The 25,209-nt window shown below is 40.8% G+C and overlaps 1 protein-coding gene across 2 annotated transcripts in view; it reads right to left on the bottom strand.

Annotated features, from left to right (window-relative positions):
* INPP5B (inositol polyphosphate-5-phosphatase B) overlaps positions 1 to 25,209 on the bottom strand; it is a 2,334,801-nt gene that overhangs the window by 1,634,030 nt on the left and 675,562 nt on the right. For both annotated transcript variants that reach the window (XM_044083533.1, XM_044083543.1), the window contains exon 5: positions 20,965 to 21,129. In XM_044083533.1, the coding sequence (XP_043939468.1) occupies positions 20,965 to 21,129 (165 nt within the window). The remainder of the gene's footprint in view (positions 1 to 20,964; positions 21,130 to 25,209) is intronic.

The following is a 25,209-nucleotide window of genomic DNA, read 5'->3' as shown; positions in this document are numbered from 1 at the left end:
TTAGATAATCTGTCAATGAATTCATCTCTGATGGAATATAAACTACTTGAAGGAACAGGTGTACTGGATAGCAACGACCTGCAGAGGTGATAGCATTTTGACCTGCCTTGTTTGTTGATACACCACATGGACATGGTGTTGTCTGTTAGGAATGGAAGGGTCCCTGGGGACCACAGGTGATAAAGGGGCTGAAGAACCAGTATTAGAGATTGCATTTCTCTAATATTTATATTTTGCTCTTGTCCTGCTTTGACTAGACCTTGGAGCTTTGTGTTCATAGTCTCACCTCCTCACCCCTAGGCCAGGTCCGAAGCCTCTGTAGAAACTTCTTGATTTGGGGACAGAATCAGAATTGGCACTTCTGGGTTAAGTGATAACTGCTTGGTCTACCAAAGTAATTCCTTTTTCATGAAAGGCACTATAGGATTTGGAAAGTTCAGAAGGTAGCATTGTTCTGCCCAAATTAATTTGAGGTAGCATGGAATCTTCCTCATGCGGAGTCTGGCAAAATTAATCATCTGTATAGTCAAAGCTGTGTATCCTTGGCTCTCAGTATCTCTCTTACTGAGGTCTTTTCTAAAGGATGATGACACTGAAAGTAAGAAATCAGAAAACGTATCTTGTCCTGAGTAAGGAATGCCATTATATGAACCATGTTTAAACAGCATCCTAGGAAACTAGATCTTATGAAGGCTGCAAAAAAGAGTTCTTCAGGTTTAGGGTGAAACCTAGCTGAAGAAAAATATCAACAGTGAACTGAAGATCCTGTACATATATATATATATATATATATATATATATATATATATATATATATAAATATATATATATATATATATATATATATATTGAAGGGGCCTGTATGAGAAGATCATCCAAATAATGATATAGTAGATATCCTTGAGTCTACAAAATGCTATGACATAAGAGAGAGAGCCAAAGCTGCAAACTGAAAATGAAATTGCAAAGCACAAACTCTTAAGACTCTTCTGTGATCTGGATGAAGAGAAAAGCCAGGCGGATGTCTTTCAGGTCCAGGGTAACAAGAAAGGCTTGAGAAAGGATTTTAAAAAAGTAGTCAGAACTAATAGGCCCAAAATGGATCTCCATGTTTCCTCCTTCCTAGGAATGAAGAATAATCTTGAATGGAACCCTTGACCTCTTTGAGAATGAAGGACGAATTCTAAGGTTCCCTGATGGTACAAATCTTGAAGGATAGGCAGAACCAAAAGTCTATGATTTGGGGGAACCTGAGGAATCCCAAAAGGGAGAGCAGGAAGGTTCCAGGTTAGTCTGTAGCTATTCTGTATAATGCTGAGAACCCATTTGTTTCAGGTTATCAGTCTCCAAAGTGCCAGGGACTGCGATAATTTCCCTGAAAGAAGAAGGGGGAAGTTGGCTGAGGTGGAGGGGAGGCGGGCAAGAAGAACAGTAAGGATATGCACACTTATGCAACCAGCTTATTGTACATTTTTTATTTTTTATATTTTTTCCCCTAACAGATTTGATGTTTTTCAACTGAATTGTACAAGTTATAGGTCACATTAAAGGTGGGAAAAGTTTTGAAATTATTTATTGTGGTCTCATTTTGGGTCAGAATACAAAAATAGCCAGCAGAAAGGTGGAATTCAAAAGATTTAATATAAAAAAACACATAGCTAGGTAGAGGGTAGTAAGCCCAACTACCTGTCTCAAACCGGTTTCGACTGTGATAGCCTTCTTCAGTGAGTTAACAAAAACACATAATAACCATTCATATAGGCATATATATATATATATATATATATATATATATATATGTAGATATATATATATATATATATATATATATAGATAGTAACATAAAGACAGTTCATTGGTGCATTAGAATTGGTCATTAAGACCAGGTGGGAACAAAGCCCCTAATTTAATGATCCATTTACGTTCCTTGAAATTGAGTAAATCATGCCATCCTGATTTATCCCTACATTTACCTATAATGCAATCAATAACAGTAAAATAAAAAGAAGCAGAGTTATGTTTACAGACATGTTTAAACAGAGCATTGTTAGAACGCTTGTTTCTAATGTCACTAAGATGCTCCCCAATCCTGAGGCGAAAAGGCCTGGAAGTTTGTCCCACATAGAATGAGGACATGAACATGTGACTAGATAGATGACCCACTCTGTACTACAGTTAGCCCAGAAGTTGATGTTAAAAACTTACGACGTATTGCATCTACTGAATTCCCTCGTATGTTGGACTTTGTTGCAATAAGTACAGTGGCCACATGGTATGCAACCCAACACTGGGCCACCTCTCAGTGTATGTTGAGTGAGGACAATGGAACTAGGACCCACCCTCTTATAGTGGCTAAACAGGGATCCCAATGTCCGTCCTCTTCTGAAAGAAAAAGAGCATCTGTCCCTCAAAAAAGAGTGTAATCTCTCCTCAGCCATCAAAATGTTCCAGTGTCTATTAATGATATTCATAAACCCACGTGCATTACGTCCATATGTGATCACCAGACGAACCAGAGAATTAGACGAATTTTTATGTTTATTCTTGTATCATAACAAGTCAGTTCTATTCTGATTGGAAGCCCAATGACAAGCAGTGCTGACAGTACCAGAGGGGTAACCCCACTCACAAAACCTGTGTATTAAATCATCTCTGGTGTTCTCAAATGTTTGTTGGCTCGAGCAGATCCTTTTGACTCTGAGGAATTGTGATTTGGGGATATTCTGGATGATGTGTCGGGGGTGGAAGCTTGTAGCATGTAAAAGTGAATTATATTCAGGAAATTTCCTGAAAACCCGAGTGGCTAGGGTGTCATCAGGATTCCTGCTAACCTCAACATCAAGAAAAACAATTGTCGATTTATGGAAATTTACTTTAAACTCAATTCCCCATACATTGTCATTGAGATAGCCAATAAATTCCTGTAGATAGATTTCATCCGACTTCCACACCACCCAACAATCATCCAGATATTGTCTCCAAATATCTAATTCATCAATATATAGATTATGACTAGAGTCATAAATCATAACCTCCTCAATATAAGCCATGAAAAGGTCCGCATAAATGGGTGCAAAAGAGGCACCCATTGCTGTACCTTTGACCTGCCAAAAACATTGGTCCTGGAAGTAGAATATGTTACTGGTAAGAATATATTCAGCCAGGCATACTAAAAAAGTATTAAAGCCTGGTTGGTATAAACCAGATCTTCCCAACCAAAAATCCAAAGCCTGCAAACCTGCCCAATGTGGAATATTTGTGTATAGAGAGGTTACATCCAAGGTACATAGCAGCAAATGGGGCTCCAATTGCATGTCACAAATGATATCCAAGAATTGAGTAGTGTCCTGAATTCTAGACCGTATCAGGGGTAGTAGTGGTTTCAGATAGTGTGCCAAATATTCAGACAGAGCTTCAGTAACAGACCCCCCGCCCTGATACAATTGGTCTCCCAGGGGGGCATCAGGATGGCATGATTTACTCAATTTCAAGAAACGCAAATGGATCATTAAATTAGGGGCTTTGTTCCCACCTGGACTTAATGACCAATTCTAATGCACCAATGAACTGTCTTTATGTTACTATATATATAAATATACCTACATGAATGGTTACTATGTGTTTTTGTTAACTCACTGAAGAATGCTATCACAGCCGAAACCGGTTTGAAACAGGTAGTTGGGCTTACTACCCTCTATCTAGCTATGTGTTTTTTATATTAAATCTTTTGAATTCCACCTTTCTGCTGGCTATTTTTGTATTCTGATGTGCTGACTTTACAGCCGTGCAGTTGCCGTATGTGTACCACGTTTTATTTATTTATTTAACATTTGTTGACCGGGAAAGTCCGACTAGGTTCCACAGATCCTGTTTTCAGCGGAGGCCCGTGGAGAAACGCTCCAGAAGCATGTCTTTAGAATGTGGGAGGAAACCGGAGTACCCGGAGGAAGCCCACGCGAATGCAGGGAGAAAATGCAAACTCCACACAGAAGGCACCCCAGCATAGAATCGAAACAGAGAACCTCTTGCTGTGAGGTGACAGCATTAACCACTGCACCACTGCACCACCCATTCTTCCTGGTTCTTATTTTGGGTCCCCTAGAAAATCCCGAATGCACAGAATCCCGACGCCCAAAATACTGAGACGAAAAGCCCAAAGCCCCACATTACTGAAATGTTGAAAGCACGAAATTCAAAATCGTGAAACTAATACATACATACAGCACACACACAAACATACACACACCCTCCCCCATAACCAAACAAACCACCCTACACTAAAGATAAGCTGGGGGGCTTCACCCCCTGCACCCCCAATGTGGGGGGCTGTGCCCCCCAGACCCCCCTACTTTATTACTCTAACTCCGAGTTTGTACAAACATATACACAAGGCAAACTCACACCTACACATTACAGTCCCTCACACAAACACACACACACACATACACACACACACACACACACACACACACACACACACACACACACACACACCATAGTCACAACACACACTTACACACACTAAAGCCCCTCACAAACACACTTACACACACATACTTACCTGAACCGCAACACCAGAAGCGCTAACTCAAAATCCCTTAATATCAGGATTTTGAATTTCGCGCTTCTGGTCTTTCGGTAATGTGGGGTTTCGGGCTTTTCGTCTCGGTATTTTGGGCATCGGGATTCTGTGCGTTCTGGATTTTGTAGGGGACCTCTCATTTTTTTATATAAAAAAACTGCAATTTTAACAGGGGTGTGTAAACTTTTTATATTCACTGTATGTGTGTGTATATATATATATATATATATATATATATATATATATATATATATATATATATATATATATATATATATATATATATATATATATATACACACACACACATTCTTCTCTTCTTTAGACCCTGGCATTTAGTCCATGGCATCAAACCCCCATTTCTAATTCTGGCTTCTTTTTCTTCCTTTAAAACCTTTAGCTACTCTAAAATCAACCAATTCTCCTCTTTTATTCCAAACTCTTGTTTTTTGTTTGTAATGTCTTCGTCCTCCAATCTTCCACACTTCTCCAAATATGCTCCCATCCATTTATACCCTTCTGTTCCCATTTCAGTTGTTTTCACAATGGGATATTTCTCAGTGCCTTCAGTTGTGTCCATACTCATCCTCCTGGACATTCCTCCAGTCTTTATTACATAGCCTTACACTTTCTTAACACCACTGTAAAAAACACATAACTGTGAACCATTTTGGATATGCCTTCTTTTCTTGGGCAGAACAGCCCGGTCAGTTGTACATTGCATCATTTTTACCAAATGGGTCAAACTGCAGGACAAAAAGTATCTAAATCCAGTATTCCCCATCCCACCATAATGTCTGGACTTGTACGTTTACACGAGGCATATAAACTAGCTTAAAATCTACTATTAAAAGAGTGCAATGTCCTTCTCCTAACATCTACCATTTGGAAGAAACCAGAATTATCCTCATTTGGGATATATACATTTTTCACCACTCATTCTATTTTTTATTTTATTTATTTATTTAACATTTCTTTACCGGGAAAGTCTGACTTGGAACTAAACTAATTTTCAGCGGAGGCCTGGGGAGAAGAGCTTCAGATGCATGCCTTTGTAATTTCTTACAAAAGATGCATGTCTTTGTTGTGTCTCTATGAAAGAAACATACTGTAAAGTTTGTTCTACACTCTGCTGAAAACTGAAACCATTATAAATACTGGTCACTTTTGGGTGTAGAATGAGGAAACACAAGTATAAGAAGGCCTCACCTGAGAGAAGTAATGATTTTGGCTTTGGCCCAGCTTGGATTGGTATGACTCATTCACATTTAAAGAGTACATTTCATCACTAATGGCATTGTCTTGTGTTTTGTTGTCTCGTGTTGTGTTCTAGAAGGGTGGTGGTAGGAATGCCAGATGTCTGCACGCTGAGCTGATAACTCCTGTTTGGAACAACTGACTGACTTAACTTTCCTTGGCATTTTCAAGTTTAACACTCATCTATCATTGACAGCACAATGTTCAGTAAAAAGACAGTAAAACTTTGTAATGTACCTGTATTTTATAAATACTACTCTGATTTGTGGAGCTTTTCTCCCCGGGCCTCCACTGAAAATGGACATATATCTAGTTGGACCAGCCCGGTCAACAAATGTAAAATAAAATAAAATAAAAAAAAAAACATTAACAAAAATTATTTCGGTCTTGCCTTCCATCAAACTAAGATAATACACATTTAATCCCTACATCTACCAGACATTTTAAAACATTATTATTAATCTGCCCAAGCTAATATATGTTTACTTGTCAAGGGAACATTTATCTTACCTGAATTCATAATGAACTTTCTGATACTATTCTGCTTCTCTGAGACATGAAAAATACTACTTACATGACAGAGACAATATCATACTAGAAATTATGGGTGACATTCATAGTCCTTCACTGCATAAGTGTGCAAAGCAAATGTGCAAACGCCAGCTCTTTGCCAATATGCACATGCATTAAGCAGGAACTGATGCTCTTGGTTTTCACATATGTGTAGCCAACAAGAAACTGCCCAAACGAATTGTTCAGAGATAAAATATGTAAATTAGCCTAGAATTGTGTAGGAATACTTGCATATGTGTGCATACTTTGTACATATGTGTAACTCCTACATATCTTCATAAGTTTCCAATGAATCTTTTGGAGGTTGATGACAGTACCCGATACAAGTGCCAGTCTGTGCTAATATGATGAGACTTGACTGTGAGAAACTGCTCATACTGAGCTTAGTGATGCTGGATAGAAGCAACTTTGTTCTGCAGGTGTCAGTTGTTGGACAACAGTTTATTCCATTTATAAGTATGGAAAGGGGTGAAACAAACATGGGAAACACAGTAGGATGACTTATGATGGTTGTGCTGGAGGAGGTGGGAGAGAAGTGTACTTAGTTGTAGAGGACAGAACACCTTTTTCTGAAATATATAAGGAAGGATGGGGAAGGACAATGGATAGTAGAACAGGGTGTAACAGGTAGGGAACATGTAAAGGTACTGACAATAAACATAAAATAATAGAGAAGACAGGCAGGGATGGGTGCTCACACAACAAGTTTGGTTCACAAATGGTATGGAACAGAGACAAACAGTAGGTGGATAAATGGTGATGGGGTGGAATAGTGGAGACATACAGAGACAAGTATCACACAATATGGTGAGTGCAGAAGATGGGGGGCATGGGGACAGGTTAACTCCCAGGGTCTTATTGGAAGCAAGTCAAGGACTGCCACATTTTTTAAATGCCCAAAGTGGGACATTTTTATGAAAATGCGAGGTTTTATAGGACAGACAATGCCCACAGCCAGTACAAATGACTGGACTAACTTTATTTGCCAAGTTCAGTTTTGCAGAATTTGAGGTGTTTCCATTGATTTATATAGTACTAAGGGAGAAATAACTATTTTATGCAACTATCAGATGTAACTTAAGAAATATGTTTTTATTGCTAAAATCTTAGGGCATTTTCCATTTTTCACTTTTTTCCACAGGATGCAGTTGTTTAAACAGGGACCAACCTGCCTAAACAGGGACAAATACTAACTTTTAGCTAGCCGTGGTGGCTCTTTCTCTGGACCCTGCTGGCCTAGCAAGTCTTGAGACCATGGAAGGAGATGATGGTATGAAGCTCACTATCTTTTTGTCGCTCCATGTACTGCCTCCTACTCCCATATGAAGTAGCCGTGCGATGTACTGAATGAGGATAGCACTCACAAAGTGGGGCAGGACTAGGGTACACAGGAGGTACCCTCCCATATGAAGTAGCCGTGCGATGTACTGGATGAGGAGAGCACTCACAAAGTGGGGCAGGACTAGGGTACACAGGAGGTACCCTCCCATACAAAGTAGCCGTGCGATGTACTGGATGAGGAGAGCACTCACAAACTGGGGCAGGACTAGGGTACACTGGAGGTACCCTAGGCTGTTCTGGACCTGCAGAAGCAGGAAGAATGGAAATAAAGGTTGGGTGCACTGTAAACAAGAGCAGTATGAAACTCATTATTAGAAATGAAAGTAAGCATACATAGCAGGTTGAGGGGGGTTGGCAACTCTCTTATCTCCTTAGATGCATGCCCTTGTTTAATGCCACATCTTCAGGTGCTAGAAAAAAGAAAATAGGAAGGACACTTGAGGAAAAACAGATTTGTTAACATTCTCTCAAAAACTTTAAGTAGGAAATAGCACAAATGTCAGGTGTACTTCCTAGCAGCAAAGTGGTTAGCATTAGTGTAAGACTGCCCACATGAGTTAAGGGAATGGGACTGCCCACATGAGTTAAGGGAATGGGACTGCTCACATGAGTTAAGGGAATGGGACTGCCCACATGAGTTAAGGGAATGGGACTGCTCACATGAGTTAAGGGAATGGGACTGCCCACATGAGTTAAGGGAATGGGAATGCTCACATGAGTTAAGGGAATGGGACTGCTCACATGCGTTAAGGGAATGGGACTGCCCACATGAGTTAAGAGAATGGGACTGCCCACATGAGTTAAGGGAATGGGACTGCTCACATGAGTTAAGGGAATGGGACTGCTCACATGAGTTAAGGGAATGGGACTGCCCATGAGTTAAGGGAATGGGACTGCTCACAAGAGTTAAGGGAATGGGACTGCTCACATGAGTTAAGGGAATGGGACTGCTCCCATGAGTTAAGGGAATGGGACTGCCCACATGAGTTAAGGGAATGGGACTGCCCACATGAGTTAAGGGAATGGGACTGCTCACATGAGTTAAGGGAATGGGACTGCTCACATGAGTTAAGGGAATGGGACTGCCCACATGAGTTAAGGGAATGGGACTGCCCACATGAGTTAAGGGAATGGGACTGCTCACATGAGTTAAGGGAATGGGACTGCTCACATGCGTTAAGGGAATGGGACTGCCCACATGAGTTAAGGGAATGGGACTGCTCACATGAGTTAAGGGAATGGGACTGCCCACATGAGTTAAGGGAATGGGACTGCCCACATGAGTTAAGGGAATGGGACTGCTCACATGAGTTAAGGGAATGGGACTGCCCACATGAGTTAAGGGAATGGGACTGCCCACGAGTTAAGGGAATGGGACTGCTCACATGAGTTAAGGGAATGGGACTGCCCACATGAGTTAAGGGAATGGGACTGCTCACATGAGTTAAGGGAATGGGACTGCCCACATGAGTTAAGGGAATGGGACTGCCCACATGCGTTAAGGGAATGGGACTGCTCACATGAGTTAAGGGAATGGGACTGCTCACATGAGTTAAGGGAATGGGACTGCCCACATGAGTTAAGGGAATGGGACTGCCCACATGAGTTAAGGGAATGGGACTGCCCACATGCGTTAAGGGAATGGGACTGCTCACATGCGTTAAGGGAATGGGACTGCTCACATGAGTTAAGGGAATGGGACTGCCCACATGAGTTAAGGGAATGGGACTGCCCACATGAGTTAAGGGACTGGGACTGCCCACGAGTTAAGGGAATGGGACTGCTCACATGAGTTAAGGGAATGGGACTGCTCACATGAGTTAAGGGAATGGGACTGCTCACATGAGTTAAGGGAATGGGACTGCCCACATGCGTTAAGGGAATGGGATTGCCCACGAGTTAAGGGAATGGGACTGCTCACATGAGTTAAGGGAATGGGACTGCCCACATGAGTTAAGGGAATGGGACTGCCCACATGAGTTAAGGGAATGGGACTGCCCACATGAGTTAAGGGAATGGGACTGCCCACATGAGTTAAGAGAATGGGACTGCCCACATGAGTTAAGGGAATGGGACTGCCCACATGAGTTAAGAGAATGGGACTGCCCACATGAGTTAAGGGAATGGGAATGCTCACATGAGTTAAGGGAATGGGACTGCCCACATGAGTTAAGGGAATGGGACTGCCCACATGAGTTAAGGGAATGGGACTGCTCCCATGAGTTAAGGGAATGGGACTGCCCACATGAGTTAAGGGAATGGGACTGCCCACATGCGTTAAGGGAATGGGACTGCCCACATGAGTTAAGGGAATGGGACTGCCCACATGAGTTAAGAGAATGGGACTGCCCACATGAGTTAAGGGAATGGGACTGCTCACATGAGTTAAGGGAATGGGACTGCCCACATGAGTTAAGGGAATGGGACTGCCCACATGAGTTAAGGGAATGGGACTGCCCACATGAGTTAAGGGAATGGGACTGCCCACATGAGTTAAGGGAATGGGACTGCCCACATGAGTTAAGGGAATGGGACTGCTCACATGCGTTAAGGGAATGGGACTACCCACGAGTTAAGGGAATGAGACTGCCCACATGAGTTAAGGGAATGGGACTGCCCACATGAGTTAAGGGAATGGTTAATATGTCATGGCTGAATGTGGTATGTCTATGGAACAGGCCATGCTTTGCCCAAGCAGTGTCATAAATAACAATAGGCACCAAATGCATGCTGTTTGCAAAATGGCCAAAAAACTGCACGTGCCACTTTCAGTTGTCTGGCATTCTCTTGCAGTGATATGAATATCAACTAAAAGGGATGTGTAGCCTGCTGTGTTAAACAGCAGGCAGGGGCAGACATACTATGAATGAATGGAAAAAAAGCAAGCTTAACCCAATGCATGATCTACATAAAGAGAAATGAAAACATTTGTATTTAGTTGGAAGGGATATAATAAATTAATGTCAATAAAGATAGCAAAGTAATGAAAAAAATATGTCTACAAAGAGAAAGAAAAGAATACTCAGAAATCACTGGTTTGCAGCCAACATTCCCCTCAGAATGCCACCTGAAAACTTCATTAAATATAATTTCATCATTACTTCATAAGCCTGGAGCTACACAAAAGGTTAACTGGGTAATAGTATGCCATAATTCACAGCCCTGCACCTTTTTCCAAAAGTACTCACTCCTCTACTATCATGCCTAGCATTTTTGTCTCTGTCCACTAACCACTGTGCAAATGATGATGGCTATGACCTTATCAACTATACATTTTTGCATAGTGTGTGGAGGAATGTTTAATGCACAGTGTGAGTTGACTACGTACCACTCAGCATAGTCCACAGGTAAAACTGCACGCACCAAGTTTTACCTTTATGAATTTATACAGTCACCTAGTGAATGTTATGGCCCATAGTTGTGAAACAGATGCCACTGCTTCACCAGCACTCATGTGTACCATGCATGACTCTGCCTGAGATGGTGCCATGTTGCTACTTCCAGCTGGTCACCACTGCTACCATCACTTGTACAACAAATTATAGAGGAGCATATACTACCGCAGGGTGTTTCATTGGTTAGCAGTTGTGGCTACGGCACAGCAAACTGATGCAGAATACTGTTATACAGAATGCAATAAGCAGTAAACATTCTGCACTCAGTAACAGGGTCATACTGTAGGGTACCCCCCAGACTCATCCAGGCAGTGGAAATGGGCTTTATGAAGTGAAGGCTTACCTCTGTTTTGGGAAGGGTAGTTATAGGGCTGTTCCACAGCTTCTTGTGGGTTACAGACTGGTGTCATTAGCCAGAGTTCGAGTGGGTAACCTGTGTCACCTGAAAAACATAATGTGGAGGGGATGCAGGAAGATGGGGTGGTTAGAAATTAATATTAGTCAGTACATATAACAATTGCTTCAGAGCCACAAACATATTTACTGTACACTTTCCAAAAAGGTACTTCTCTCTCTGTGGTCCAGGTGGGGCTGACAGCCACATGGGTGGAATTTGTTACACCAAGCACCTCAGGGAAGCAGGCCAGACCACAGAAAGCATGCATGGTAGTGTTTCAGTCCTGTAGTGACACAGAAATAGATATGCTCATCCACATGGGTTAGAATAGCACCATGGAACTGCTGTAGTATCCTTGATGAAGAAACTTGAGAGACACCCAATATATCCTCAGTCTGTCTTTGCCCCCATGGCAAGTACAGTGATAGAGTACAGTTGTATAAGTTTCAATTACCCAAAACAGCAGATGTTTGAATCCCTCACTGTTGCAGTAGCCTATGGGTTGTGTCTTGCCCAAGACATAACAACAGGCCAGCTTTCAAAGCTCTGGATCCCTCTCTCACATTTACTCTGACTACTGATTGGGAAGCTCTGAAGAGGAAAAATCAGCAGTCAAAATGGACAATCTTCAGGACATTCTTGCCAACTAGATTATAAGTAGCATACTCATCCTGAACTAACCAAAAAAGAGTAATCCAATACATCAAAGGGGGATTGTAGGAGGGAGTGGCTATTGCAGCACTGAGGAAACTGAACATCTATGGTTATGGTAGATGTAACTTACACAAACATACTATGTTCATCACTCTCACCGTTGCAAACGCCTATGGTAGAATACCATAGCTTATTCAGCCTGGGAGGAGGAAAACTATAGACTGAGTAAACCTTGGAGAAAGGTCCTACCAGTTTCCACCCTGGATGTAAACAAATTCAATAAATCCACTATTGCTTTTCACACCCTCTCCCACTGCCACAGCCTCTCACTCCATCCTTCCATCCTAATTTCATTCTCTTCTATCCCTCCTTTCTAATGGGGTTTTTTGCTCCTCTCTTAAATTACTATTTACACAATTCCATCCTCCAGGAATCTCAAACATTCTGGTCTAGCAATGATATTTTGTGTAGCATGCAATTAGTATACTCTATATTTTTGTACTAGCATTTACGTAAGTTTTGTACTATGTTGAGTGTTGTTTAACTACATATAATTCTTGTTAACAGAATTACTGCTGTTTTATACTTAAAAGAATAGGCTGTACTTTTTTGGAGCTTTTCTCCCTGGGCCTCCGCTGAAAACGGGCTCCTAGCCCAGTCGGACTTTTCTTGGTTAACAAATGTAATTAATACATAAACAAATAAATAAATATAATTCCTTGCAGAAGTATATACAGAGGACTACAGAACTGTTTCTAGAAAGCTTCCAGAATCTACCCTTTTCCAATATACCACCAAAGAATACAGGGCCCACACACAATGTGCCTTACTACTGCCTAGAAATGATCCATCATGGTGGGTATAACAAAAAGGTAAAGGCCAGGGACAACCACCTGGAAAATGTCGGACAGGGGCTGACCTATTTTAGTCCCAAAATAAGAAACATATATTCAACAGGATTTTCTAAAGAACTTGGTTCTGTCAAGGTAGTACCTGTGCTTCTATGCTTGTCCGGAATATGAGAAATCCTTTCTCCAAGATTCTGAAGGTTAGAATAGAACACTGGAAAATTGATGGCCTGATTCAAAGAAACTCTGAAATTATTTCGGGCATGAAAGAGGGATTTGTTCTTACAGATACCCTATCCAGCAATCCGGAAATGTCGAATGTGTTCGAAACACGTGACATTTCCAGATGTCTCCAAACACCATTATACAATGGGGCAAGCCACCCTGCACCCCCCACACCCCCTGCTAATTTAATATACTAACTCCAAGATCGCACTACAGTGAAGGAAAGGGTACATGTCCCGATCCCCACTGTAGTGCGAACTGCACTCAGAATGCTGAATTCACATGAGCGAATGGAGACTGGCATTCACTCATTTGAATTCACACTTATGTGTTTAGAAATTTACAGATCTTGCCATTGTACTTTCACACTTTAGGGTGTCGTACAATGGACTCGTGACCTTATGGAGGTAAACGTGTGTGTGTGTGTGTGTGTGTGTGTGTGTGTGTATATATATATATATATATATATATATATATATATATATATATATATACATATATACATACATATATATATATATATATATATATATATATATATATATATATCTATATATATATATATATATATATATATATACATATATATATATATATATATCTATATATATATATATATATATATATATATATATATATATATATGTACATACACACACACACACACACACACACACACACACACACACACACACACACACACACACACACACACACACACATATATTATATCATTGTATTTATTTATTTTTATTTATTTGACATTTGTTTATTGGGATAGTAGAAGTATCACAGGGTGGCTGTGGTGGTGCAGCAGTTAGCATTGTCACCTCACAGCAAGAGGTTCTCTGGTTCAATTCTCGGCTGGGGTGCCTTCTATGTGGAGTCTGCATGTCCTCCCTGAGGTCGTGTGAGTTTCCTCCTGATGCTCCTGTTTCCTCCCATATTCCAAAGACATGCAGTAGGTGAACTGAACACTCTAAATTGGCTGTAGGTGCAAGTGTGTGTGCGAGTGAGTCATACGGATGAACTACCAAGGCAGGGCTAGCCACCCGGTGGTGTAAACCTTGGCTTGAGATGATTGGCACTGTCGAAGTGACACCCTGACCCTATGTGAAAAATGGGAAAAGGGATTGAGGATGGATGGATTTGTTTACTGGGTTAGTCTATCTGAGTATGTACCCAGTTTCAGCAGAGGCCCGGGAATTAAAGCTCTGGGTATAGATCACATTTCACACTGCAATAAACTGAGAATTTACATTTGTAACAGTAAATACAAAATTATATTTGAAACACTAATGCATTGAGTAAATACTTACAAAAGTACAGATAAACTGGGTAGCTAGAGTCAAATATTTACATAATTGAGAAGCAACATGGTAGGTGTGATAGAATGAAATAAGTTGTTGACATGACAGTCTAAGATTGTTATAGGGATGTTTAGTTTCAGATATACTATGTATTTATTTATCATTTGTCATTTGTTAACCGGGTTAGTTCAACTGAGCCAAAGGCTCATTCTCAGTGGAGACCCAAGGAGAACAGCTCCAAAACAAATACAAAAAAATATATAAATTCAAGGCTGTACAAATTTTAAAAAATTACAAAAATTATAGGTCATAAAAAAAATTACATAAATTCAAGATAGTATAATATATAAATTAACAGTTGCATATACAGTTTATACAAGATAAGATGGCATGATATGAAGAACGAAGACAGACTTGAGTAAGTAACAGATCCTATGAGAGTGTAGAGCAACTAGTTTAACATCCACGTTGGCATTACAGTATTACTGAAAGCCATATACATTGGCTACATAGCACGGAAGTGTTGCTATTAACAAAAAAAGTATGCATAATGTAGCGGCTGAAAGCTTCTCATCGGCCTGATCTAATTTAATCAATTACATTATGTAAAAGATACAGTTTTAAGTGACATAAGGAAGTTGGGGGGCTTAGGCAGGATCCTGGCAAGGACAGGAGCTAGTGTTAGCAAGGTAGTTTTTCAGTTCTCTTTTGAAGCTGTGTGTTTGATGTTACGACTTCTTGGGGGGAGTTTGTTCCAGGACTGAGGCACTGTGCTTTTGTAAAGTAATTTGCCTATATTTTTATTTGGTTTGTAAGGGTAAAGAAGGACTTGATTGGAGCTATGAAGGGTGCAAGTAGGATTATAAAGGGATAACAGAGAGGACAGGGAGGGGCAGGCAGAGGGTTTACTTAGTAAGGAGTGAGTGATTTGAAGCTGGGATAGGAGAAGTAGTTGGGAGAAGTCAAGCCATCCGAGTTGTTTTAAAACAGAAATAGATACAATGCCTGAGTATTGTGAGAAGAGAGTTATACTGGATGCAGTAAAACAATAAAACCATGCAAGATAAGGTTTGATTAAATATATATTAGAGACAGATGGAGGTTGTGATATAGAGTTTTCATCAAAGTACAAAGCACAAGGATAAGATTTTTATGTGGATATATTAGAGTTTAAGGAGAGTTAGGGGAAATGTAAAGAAAATAGAGAGATTATAGAGATACTAAGAGAGATTTTATATGAATGCTTTCGTGTATAATGGGTTGAAAGTAGGTCTGAGCTTTAAGTAGGACAGTAGATGGTTTTCCTAGTGTATAATGAACCAATATTACCTGGGACAGAAGGGATTCACCACAAAAAAAAAAAAAAACTTCTGAGAGTTTCAAATATTCAGAAAACACCCTGGACATCATAGGAAAGGGTGGCATTAACAAAGAAAAATAAATCTTTAAAGCAAATTTAAACTGACAGAAAAAGTAGCAATTAAGTTGTCTTTGAGTGAAAACAAGCAGCTCATACCCCATAAAGACATGTGCCATCTATTAAAACCTGTCAGAGGCCTTTGGGAAACTGTCAGTGCCAGTAAGTGAGTTGACCCAATAGTAAGGGACCTGGGAACATATGTAGACAGCAATCTGGCCTTTGACCAACATGTAGCTAAGATAATAAGAAAATCATTCTATGTCCCCCAACTTACAGGTATGGGTATGGCATTCAGGTCCAGTGAAGTTATAGTACTCAGCCCTTATTAGACCTATCAATGAATACAATGCTCCGTTTGGCATGTACCCATCCAGACACTTGCAAGAGTTGGAACGACCACAAAGATTTCTCACTAGGAGAATTCAGGGCATGAATATGTTGTCCTACATTGTTCACCTAAAGGCTCTGTCTCTGTATTCAGTCTCCTACAGGCTGCTGAGAGGGGATCTTTGTCTGGCTTACAGGGCTTCCTCACACCCAGCCCCGATGGATCTGCTGCACAAGCACAAAACAAACAACACATGAAACACTAGAGCCAATGATCTGAATTTTACTTGTGACATGAAATGAACACGCTGGAGAGACAGATATATGTCCCAAAGGACCCCTGCACTGTGGAATAGGCTCCCCATCCATTTAAAACAGAGTTAATCCTTTACCCAAACAAAACCTTGACAATTGCAATGGAAATCATAAATTTATCCCTGATTTTGTCCAACGTCCCTTAAGGACAGAGACCGTCAATAAGAAAAGTATTACCCTACAAATCCTTAGCTACCTGCATACTAACATGCCCCTGTCCTATTTGACAATTGGGAACCAAATGGTTTGAGGTGAGTGGCTAGGCTTGTAAGGACCCTAGTGGTCATTAGCCTAGTAACAACCTATGAACCTGTGTAAAACTTTCTGCCTGACAAAAAAAAAATGTCTAGTAAGTTGTCACTGTATGCACACTAAACAAGCATACCCCATAATGCACAAGCAGTGCCTTAATATCCCATTGCAAGTCATAAAATTAAAAATTAGGCTGAAACAAGAGATGGCAGACAAGCTGTCACTGTGTACACACTAAACACATATACCCTGTAAATTCACAAACAGTGCAAAAAAAATCCCATCAGCAACCCAGATAATGTAAAGTATGCTGACAGAAGAAATGGCAGGTAAGTTGTCAAAATGTGAACAGAATTATTTATTTTTATTTATTTCTTTACTGACATTTGATTATTTATCAACTAAGGTCCCTCATAAAATCATCCAAGGCTAACTTCGAAAGAAAAATAGCCAACGATTCGAAAGATAACCACAAAGCCTTCTTTAGCTATGTCAAGAATCTAACTGGCAACTTGCAGATATGCTCTGAGCTAGTGCAAAATAGCACAAAATATATTGAACCTACTGATATTGCCAACATCCTGGCAGATAGATTCATTGCAAACTTCACCCCCCTTTCACCTCCAAAAGGGCCCACAACAATACCGGAAAAGTGTAGTGTCCCAGAAATCACAGACACACAGGTGAAAACAGCCCTTTCAAAAGCCAAAAACACAGCGTCAGTGGGGCCAGATGGTGTCCCAGGATGTGTCTTGCACGAACTACAGAACAAACTAACCCCCCACCTAAACACGCTGTTCAACCTCAGCCTCTCCACAGGCTACGTGCCCATAGAATGGCGCACAGCAATGGTCATTCTGCTCCACAAAGGAGGGGCCACAACTGACCCTGGTAACTATTGCCCCATAAGCCTGACTAGCCTGGTCTGCAAGGCTATGGAGCGCATCATCACGGAACTCATTAACAAAGACATTGGGAACCTCCAAACACTTGACCTGACCCAGTTTGGCTTTGTTAAGGGCAGATCATGCCTACTAAACCTGATTGACTTCTTTGAGACAGTCACCAAGGCCATAGACGAGGGAAAGGTGGTTCACACAGCCTACCTTGACCTCGCCAAGGCGTTCAACACTATTCCTCACGCAGGTATTATAGAAAAACTCACCAGCCTGAACATAAACCCCTACGTCACAAGATGGGTTGCCAACTGGTTTACAGACGCGGTAAGAATAGCAGGCTCCAAGTCCAACTCTAAGCCAGTCACAAGTGGTGTCCCGCAAGGCTCGGTCCTGGGACCCCTACTGTTCAGCATATACTTCTCAGAAGTACAGGCAAACACAGGAGGACTATGGCTAACCAAGTACACCGATGACTGCAAACTGGGAGCCATAACTGACTCTCCGTCTGACACGGACATCCTCCAAAAAGGCCTTACTGAGACAGACACCTGGTGTCAAAGTCATGACCTCAAGCTAAATGCCAAAAAATGCATAGTCATCCCATTTGGGAAAAACAAAACACTCACGAATTACCACATAGGTGGCAGCCCCCTTAATACAGAAGAGGAATAAAAGATCTGGGGACCCAGGTAGACAGCAATCTCTCCTTTGACAATCATATTTCCAAAGTAGTTAGGAAATCCTTCTATGTGGCCCATCTAATTACTAAAGGGTTCACATCTAGAAATAAAGAGATTATAGTGCCCCTCTACTCGTCACTCATCAGACCCATCATAGAGTACAATGCCCCATTTGGGATGTACCTCAAAAGACACTTCTAACAGCTGGAAAGACCCCAAAAGTATCTCACCAAGAGGATTACTGGCCACAAACATATGTCCTATGCAGACCGACTGAAAAAACTCAGGCTGTTCTCAGTGGCATATCGCTTACTCAGTGGTGATCTCTGCCTGACTTACAAAGCCATGTCCATCTCAGAATTGATGGACATGCTCTACCTAAAGAAATCCAAGTCACTGCGAGCCACGCGCTCTAGTGAGCTAAACCTCGCCACAACAATAAACAGAACATGCTGGAGGGATAGATTCCTGTCACAGAGACTCCCCATGCTTTGGAACAAAATTCCTAACTACATTAGGCACAGCCCCTCACTAACAGTCTTCAAGAGAAACCTTGACGAGTGGATGGGTAACAGAAAATACACCCCTGGGATCACTTCATTGGCTCTGCTTGACAGAGGCTCAATTAATCAATGGGGCGGCGAAAGCCGACACACTCTGGCTAGGCTTATAAATGCCCTCAGGCAGACAGCCTAGTATCTACCTATGAACCTATGTTACGCCGATGATAGCGTAATGAAACAAGTTTATCACTTTTTACAATTTAGAGACCCATTTAGTTAAGCAAGTGCACACTGTGCATATAGGTTATAAATATCCAAGCACTACCATTTCTACTCACTTTACAGTTAGCAAAGATTCTTAGTCTGAATGTGAATCTTATTGTTTCTTGCTCTGAGGTGCCTGTTTTTTAGGGAAATGCATCCCTCTGCATGTACTACTGCTTGGCAGCTTTGAAGGAGATGATATAGGCAAAGGATAAAACTTTGAGGAACAAGAGGTGTTGGAATGCTTTAGAGTGGAAAGGAGCAGAGTTTGTTGAACTTGTACATCCACAAAGTGGAACTGGGGTAATGCAGCCTTCCTATATATGTGGATGCCAAGATATTTCTAGATGTTTATCATTCCCTCTGCTGCAATACCACATGGTTTGTGCCTTGGTCAAGACACAGCAACTGGTCAGCTTCTAAAAGCTCTGGATCCCTCCCTCTGATCCACTTTGACTGCTGATTGCCCGGCCCTGAAGAGGGAAGATCAGCAGTAAGAGTGGAAAAATCTTCAGAAATGTCTTTCCGCCTCCTGAAGAAGCAGCTTAGACATTCCCCAAGAGCAGCAGTCGGCACTTCAGCCTTTTTCCTCTGGCTGATAAGTCCTCACTGGGGAAATCCCCTCTCACATAAGATTTATTTACACTTCTTATATTATTTTATTATATAAAAAAGAAAGTTCCCTTTGGGGCACCCTTACACACAGAAATTTTTTACATTTATATATGTTTATATACGTTTGTAGGGAAAGTCTTGCTGTGCTAGGAAGACAACAACGGGCAGCAGTCTGAACTCTACAAAACGTAGAAATGATCACTATTAAGTAAGACAGCCTGCACGTGCCACGCAAGACTGCTCCATATGTAGCTTGTTTTGTAAGATATTTGAATTCCTTAGCTCGATACTTGTATGCAACCTTCTGTGCTATTTTTGAAGTAGGGTATGTGATTAGAGAGCTGCCATGCTTCGCGAGGGGGGGGGGGGGGAGTCAGTTTTAAATGAATTCTTAAGCTGAATTTCTTTACATTAGAGGATTGGAAATGAAGGATAACTATCTGAGGTGTTGGGACCCGCTTGGGTAAGAACTGAAACAGAGAGACTAGCGCAAAAATGGACATATATATTAAGTCCAAGATGACCAGATCTTGGAATATTCCTTTTTCTCACAGTTATGGTGATCTTAGAATTAGTATATATAAGTTCAAGGTGTGTGGGGGTTTCCCTCATATCAGGGGGGGTGCAGAGGGGTTTCCTCCCCTGCAAAAAAAGTTTAACAGAGAAGAGAAAGCTTAGAGATTTACTCTTTTCCTGGATTTTCGGTCTTTTTTTCAGCTTGTTGGCACTCGGTATTTTGAATGCTGACATTTTAAAAGGGAACCTGATTCATAACTTCATGTTAGGCCACACAAGGTAAGAAAGGGAATAAAAGAAAAAAAAAACACAGGAAAATAACAATAATTGAATGCACATGGCTTGGTGAGGTACTATTAAAGCTTATCAAACAGGACATAAAATGTGCATTTTTTTTCTTATTTCAGAAACAATGAAATTTAGGGTTTCCTCATGACTTTTATAAAGATACAAAATTACACAAGATAAGTCTCTTGCATCACTGTTCTGTCTAAAAACTTGTAACACATTTTGTGAACATAAATATTGTTGTTGCTTTACAGAAAAAGGTATTGTTTATATGTTCAAAAATGCAAAAATGCCAGAGCCTACCTTCAGTTTCCACAGTCTTTACAGCGTGTAGGTTAGTGTCTTCATACATCTCCCATGCATCCGTTGGCTTGTTGCTGGAGGATGTCGATGCAAGTGTTCTTTGTTGATACTTTTTCAGCCAAAAGAATTGTGGAGAAACCCCACTCACTGTACGCTTGAGTAATCCTAAAAAGAATATTAACAAGCACTGTAGGTTTGGTACAGTTCACATATCATTTTAAATAAAATGAATTGCTTTATAACATTCCAGCTACCCTGAATTTAATGCATTTTGAAAGCATCCAGTATGTAATTTTCAGCTGGATTTAGCAGGCAAAGAAATAAACACTCATTTTAAATATATGAATTTAGTTGCAGCTGGTTGATTTGACTTTGGCTACCTAGGTTTGACCTTGGATCCAAGTATCCAAGTAGAATGTTAAAATAAATTAAATGTGGAATATTGAAATAAATGCATTAAGAATTCTGTTTTAATTCTTCTTCTTCTTTCGGCTTTTCCCAGTTAGGGGTCGCCACAGCGGATTCCCTGTCCACTCATGATTGACAGTGGAGTTTTACGGTGTCGAGTTCCCAGCCCGATGCCCAACCTTCCACAGAAGGCACACACACGCACGCACTCACGCCTAGGGCCAATTTAGAGTGTCCAGTTTTCCAAGTGTTTTCATGAATAGCCTTTTTACTAATTACATAGCCTACTTTTCTCAAACCCTAGTCCACAAACCATTCTTTATTTGACAGCCTTCTAACAAACCAACCCCACAGATTCTTACCTGGCACTGTACTGGCCCCATTCGTCAATGACCATTATTCAACAGTCATTTCATTTCTTTCCAGGCATATGAAAGGCTTCAGAAATATAACAGCAGCAAAATATTAAATGTATGGGGCAGGGTGCTCACAAAGAAATGCTCACTTTTACATAAAAATAAATAAATCACTTAAGGCTATAGCTGGCTTAAAAGACTGTAATCAACTTTAATGACTCGGCCATGCAGCTGCATGACGGGATGTGTTGGGTAAAAAAGCTCATCAGCCATGCAGATGGGTGACTGAAGGGTCAGGGTAAAAAAGCTCAATTAGCTTTGCTTCAAAAGAAAGTCTAAATTCTATAACAAGGAAAGCATATCCGCCAATGATTCACTGTATATGAGCGAGACTTGTACATATTCATTTTCACTTCCTGAAGCACTCTGGATTTCAACCAGAATTATCTGCAGCTTTTGTATAGTGCCTTTAACGAATGAGGGTTCTGCAAATCAATCCAAAAGACAAGATAAGACTTCCAAGTTCCAAGAGCAGCAGCGAGTCACCCTGAGAACACAAACTACATATGGATGCTAAACAGCAGTGACAGATCAGTGCTGATTATACCTCAGTACTGGTAGACTGAATCATTTTAACTCAAAGTTACCCTGTGACCATATCTCTTCAGGGCTGTTTATGTGATGTTCAGCTTAACACTATAACATTTTTACTAAAACTCAATCCACATGAAAACCGTACTTTACTTTTAGTACTAATGTTCCTGGATCAGAACTCTGTACTTAATCTAATGATCCTGATGACTGCGCTTGAACATGATCTCAGTGTTCTTCTTTCCCCGCAGAAAAAAAAGGTTAAGAAGTACCCTTCTCCCACTCTCTCAAAGACTTAGAAAACACCTTAAAATGAAGGAAAAACACAGGCTGGCAGACATTTAAAAACATCAGAAAAACTATCCAGTTGTCAGTAATTACCTCAGATTACAACAAGTTAGCTAAAGCCTCACACTTTAAAAAGAAGCACAACTCTCAGTTAAGCAGCCTGAAATCCATGAATGGCATATATCGACCTTGCAGGACACTCCAAAAATACAAAGCTTTCCTCACTGATGATCAGCTATGCGTCATTCTATCTTCTACCTAAACTTGGAGCAACTGCTGTACTTCCCTGCGCATCTCAGATGATGCAGAGTCTTACCAAGCTGGGCCCATAAAACCTTTGCATTTCTTATAGAGTTTTGCTTTTACACTCATTCTCTTTCTGATATAATCAAAATTACAAGGGGATCTCCAGTCATGGTTAACCTAGAGCACATGACCTCTTTCCCATCCTTCTAAATGCCTGTGCCACCTTTGCTGCTGTCTAAGGCAAGTATTTAATCTTCTCTTGTCATTGGAATACTTCTTTCTTTGTGGGGATCATCTGCTGCTATATCAGGACATGTTAGATGCATTATTAACTTTCAGAACAATCTTCCTGATTCTCCCATCTGCAGACACATACAATATTCTTCCTCACAGAAATGCTGCTGAGTGATAAACTGTATGGCTTCTGGAATGGCCAAATTTTATAACTGCACTTGTCTCACTTACCAACACCACTGACAGAGGCATGGGAGACAGGAGTCTCTTGTGAAGCTATGTTCACAGATCTGTCGATGGCCTGTGACCTAGCCCATGTTTGTGAAGCAGAGGGAAGGAGGCCTGACTGTGATCCAGGTGACCTGAGTTCAACAAGTATCTCAGGAGCTGATGCAGCCAGGTGTGCGGATTGAGCAGCACTCAGTTCACCCAACCTGGGGGAGAAGATTGAGGGTTTTGTTTACAGCTTAGTGATCACAAGTGGAGGCCAGGGAGTATTTCTCAACTGCAAAGCAGGCCACTATTCATTTGGTACTGTGGGAGTGGGTGTGAGTGGGCAAGTCACTTGGAGTACTGAGTTGATGATGTCACATGTACATTGTCCTACGGTTAGAGTTTTCTATCTCCTTTACACTCTAAAATCCCCACCTTATACAATCTCTCATATAGATATATATATATATATATATATATATATATATATATATATATATATATATATATATATATATATACACACACACACACATACGTATCTATATATGATGGACTGCCTCCAAACATACCTCTCAACCATACTGAATTCCTCAGTAAATACCAGTTTTGAGGGCAAAATATTGGGGTGCCACAAATTCCCGATTGGCCCCTTTAATTTCTGAATTTCCCAGGTTTGTTTTTGATCCTGGCATTATCACGCACGATGACGTCAGCTTCACAAAGCAGCTGGCATTGGTTACTACTTAAATTTAAATTGCAACAGTCAAGAGCTCTACGGGTTTTTCCTCTTCTTATTCAGACCACATCTTCCCCCAGCTCCCGTGCACATAAGACAAACAAAAGTATGTCCGAGGTTTTCTTGCTTATTTTATGTTTTTTAGTATACTGGAGGTGGGCTCTGAAACGAGAGCTGCTTATTTTATGTCCGAGAGCTAGCTGTATTTGCAGTCCAAGACAAGCTTTATTTATGTATTGAGAGAAGCTGCTGTGTGTGTTTAGCTGCTGCAGTCTGTTCGAAAGAAGCTTTATTTATGAATTTAGCTGCCGCAGTCCCTTATTTTATGTTTAGTACTCTCGAGGTTTTCTTTGGGCTTTGAAACGAGAGCTGCTCTGTATTCTGCTGCACAGATATGCTTGGGCTGCTTATTTTATGTTTATATGCTGAAACCAGAACTGCTTTGTATTCTGCTGCTGCAGAGAGATGCTGAAACAAGAGCGATTTTATATTCTGAAGGCACCTGCTTTTGCTGAAACAAGAGCTATGTTTAGTATTTGCAGTCCAATGGAGGTATGAGAGCTATGTTTAGTATTTGCTGTCCGCTGCAGGTACGAGAGCTGCTTTGTAGTCTGCTGCAGAGATATGCTTGGGCTGTTTATTTTATGTTTATATGCTGAAACGAAAGCTGCTTTCTGCTGTTGCATAGATATGCTGAAACAAGAGCTATCTTATATTGTGAAGCTCTGTGTTTGAAACGATAGTATTTGCAGTCCGCTGGAGGTATGAGAGCTATAGAGCTGCTTTGTATTCTGCTGCACAGATATTTTATATGTTAACATGCTGAAATGAGAGCTGCTTTATGCAGAGATATGCTGAGACAAGTTGTGTTTGAAATAAGACCTGCTTTTGCTGAAACAAGAGTGTGTGTGATATGCTAACATGCTGAAACAAGAGCTGCTTTATGCAGAGATACGCTGAAACAAGTTGTTTCAAGCGAGACCTGCTTTTGCTGAAACAAGAGTGTGTGTGATATGCTAACATGCTGAAACGAGAGCTACTATATGCAAAAAGTGTGTGTTTGAAACGAGAGCTGCTTTAAGCAGAAACAAGTGTGTGTGGTTGAAACGAGACCTGCTTTTGCTGAAACAAGTGTGCTTTGGAAACGAGACCTGCTTTTGCTGAACTAAA

The sequence above is a fragment of the Protopterus annectens genome, chromosome 1.part1 (genome assembly GCF_019279795.1).
Source record: "Protopterus annectens isolate FY-2018-M chromosome 1.part1, PAN1.0, whole genome shotgun sequence".
Lineage (NCBI taxonomy): Eukaryota > Metazoa > Chordata > Ceratodontiformes > Protopteridae > Protopterus > Protopterus annectens.
This window is presented reverse-complemented; position numbering and strand designations above follow the sequence as displayed.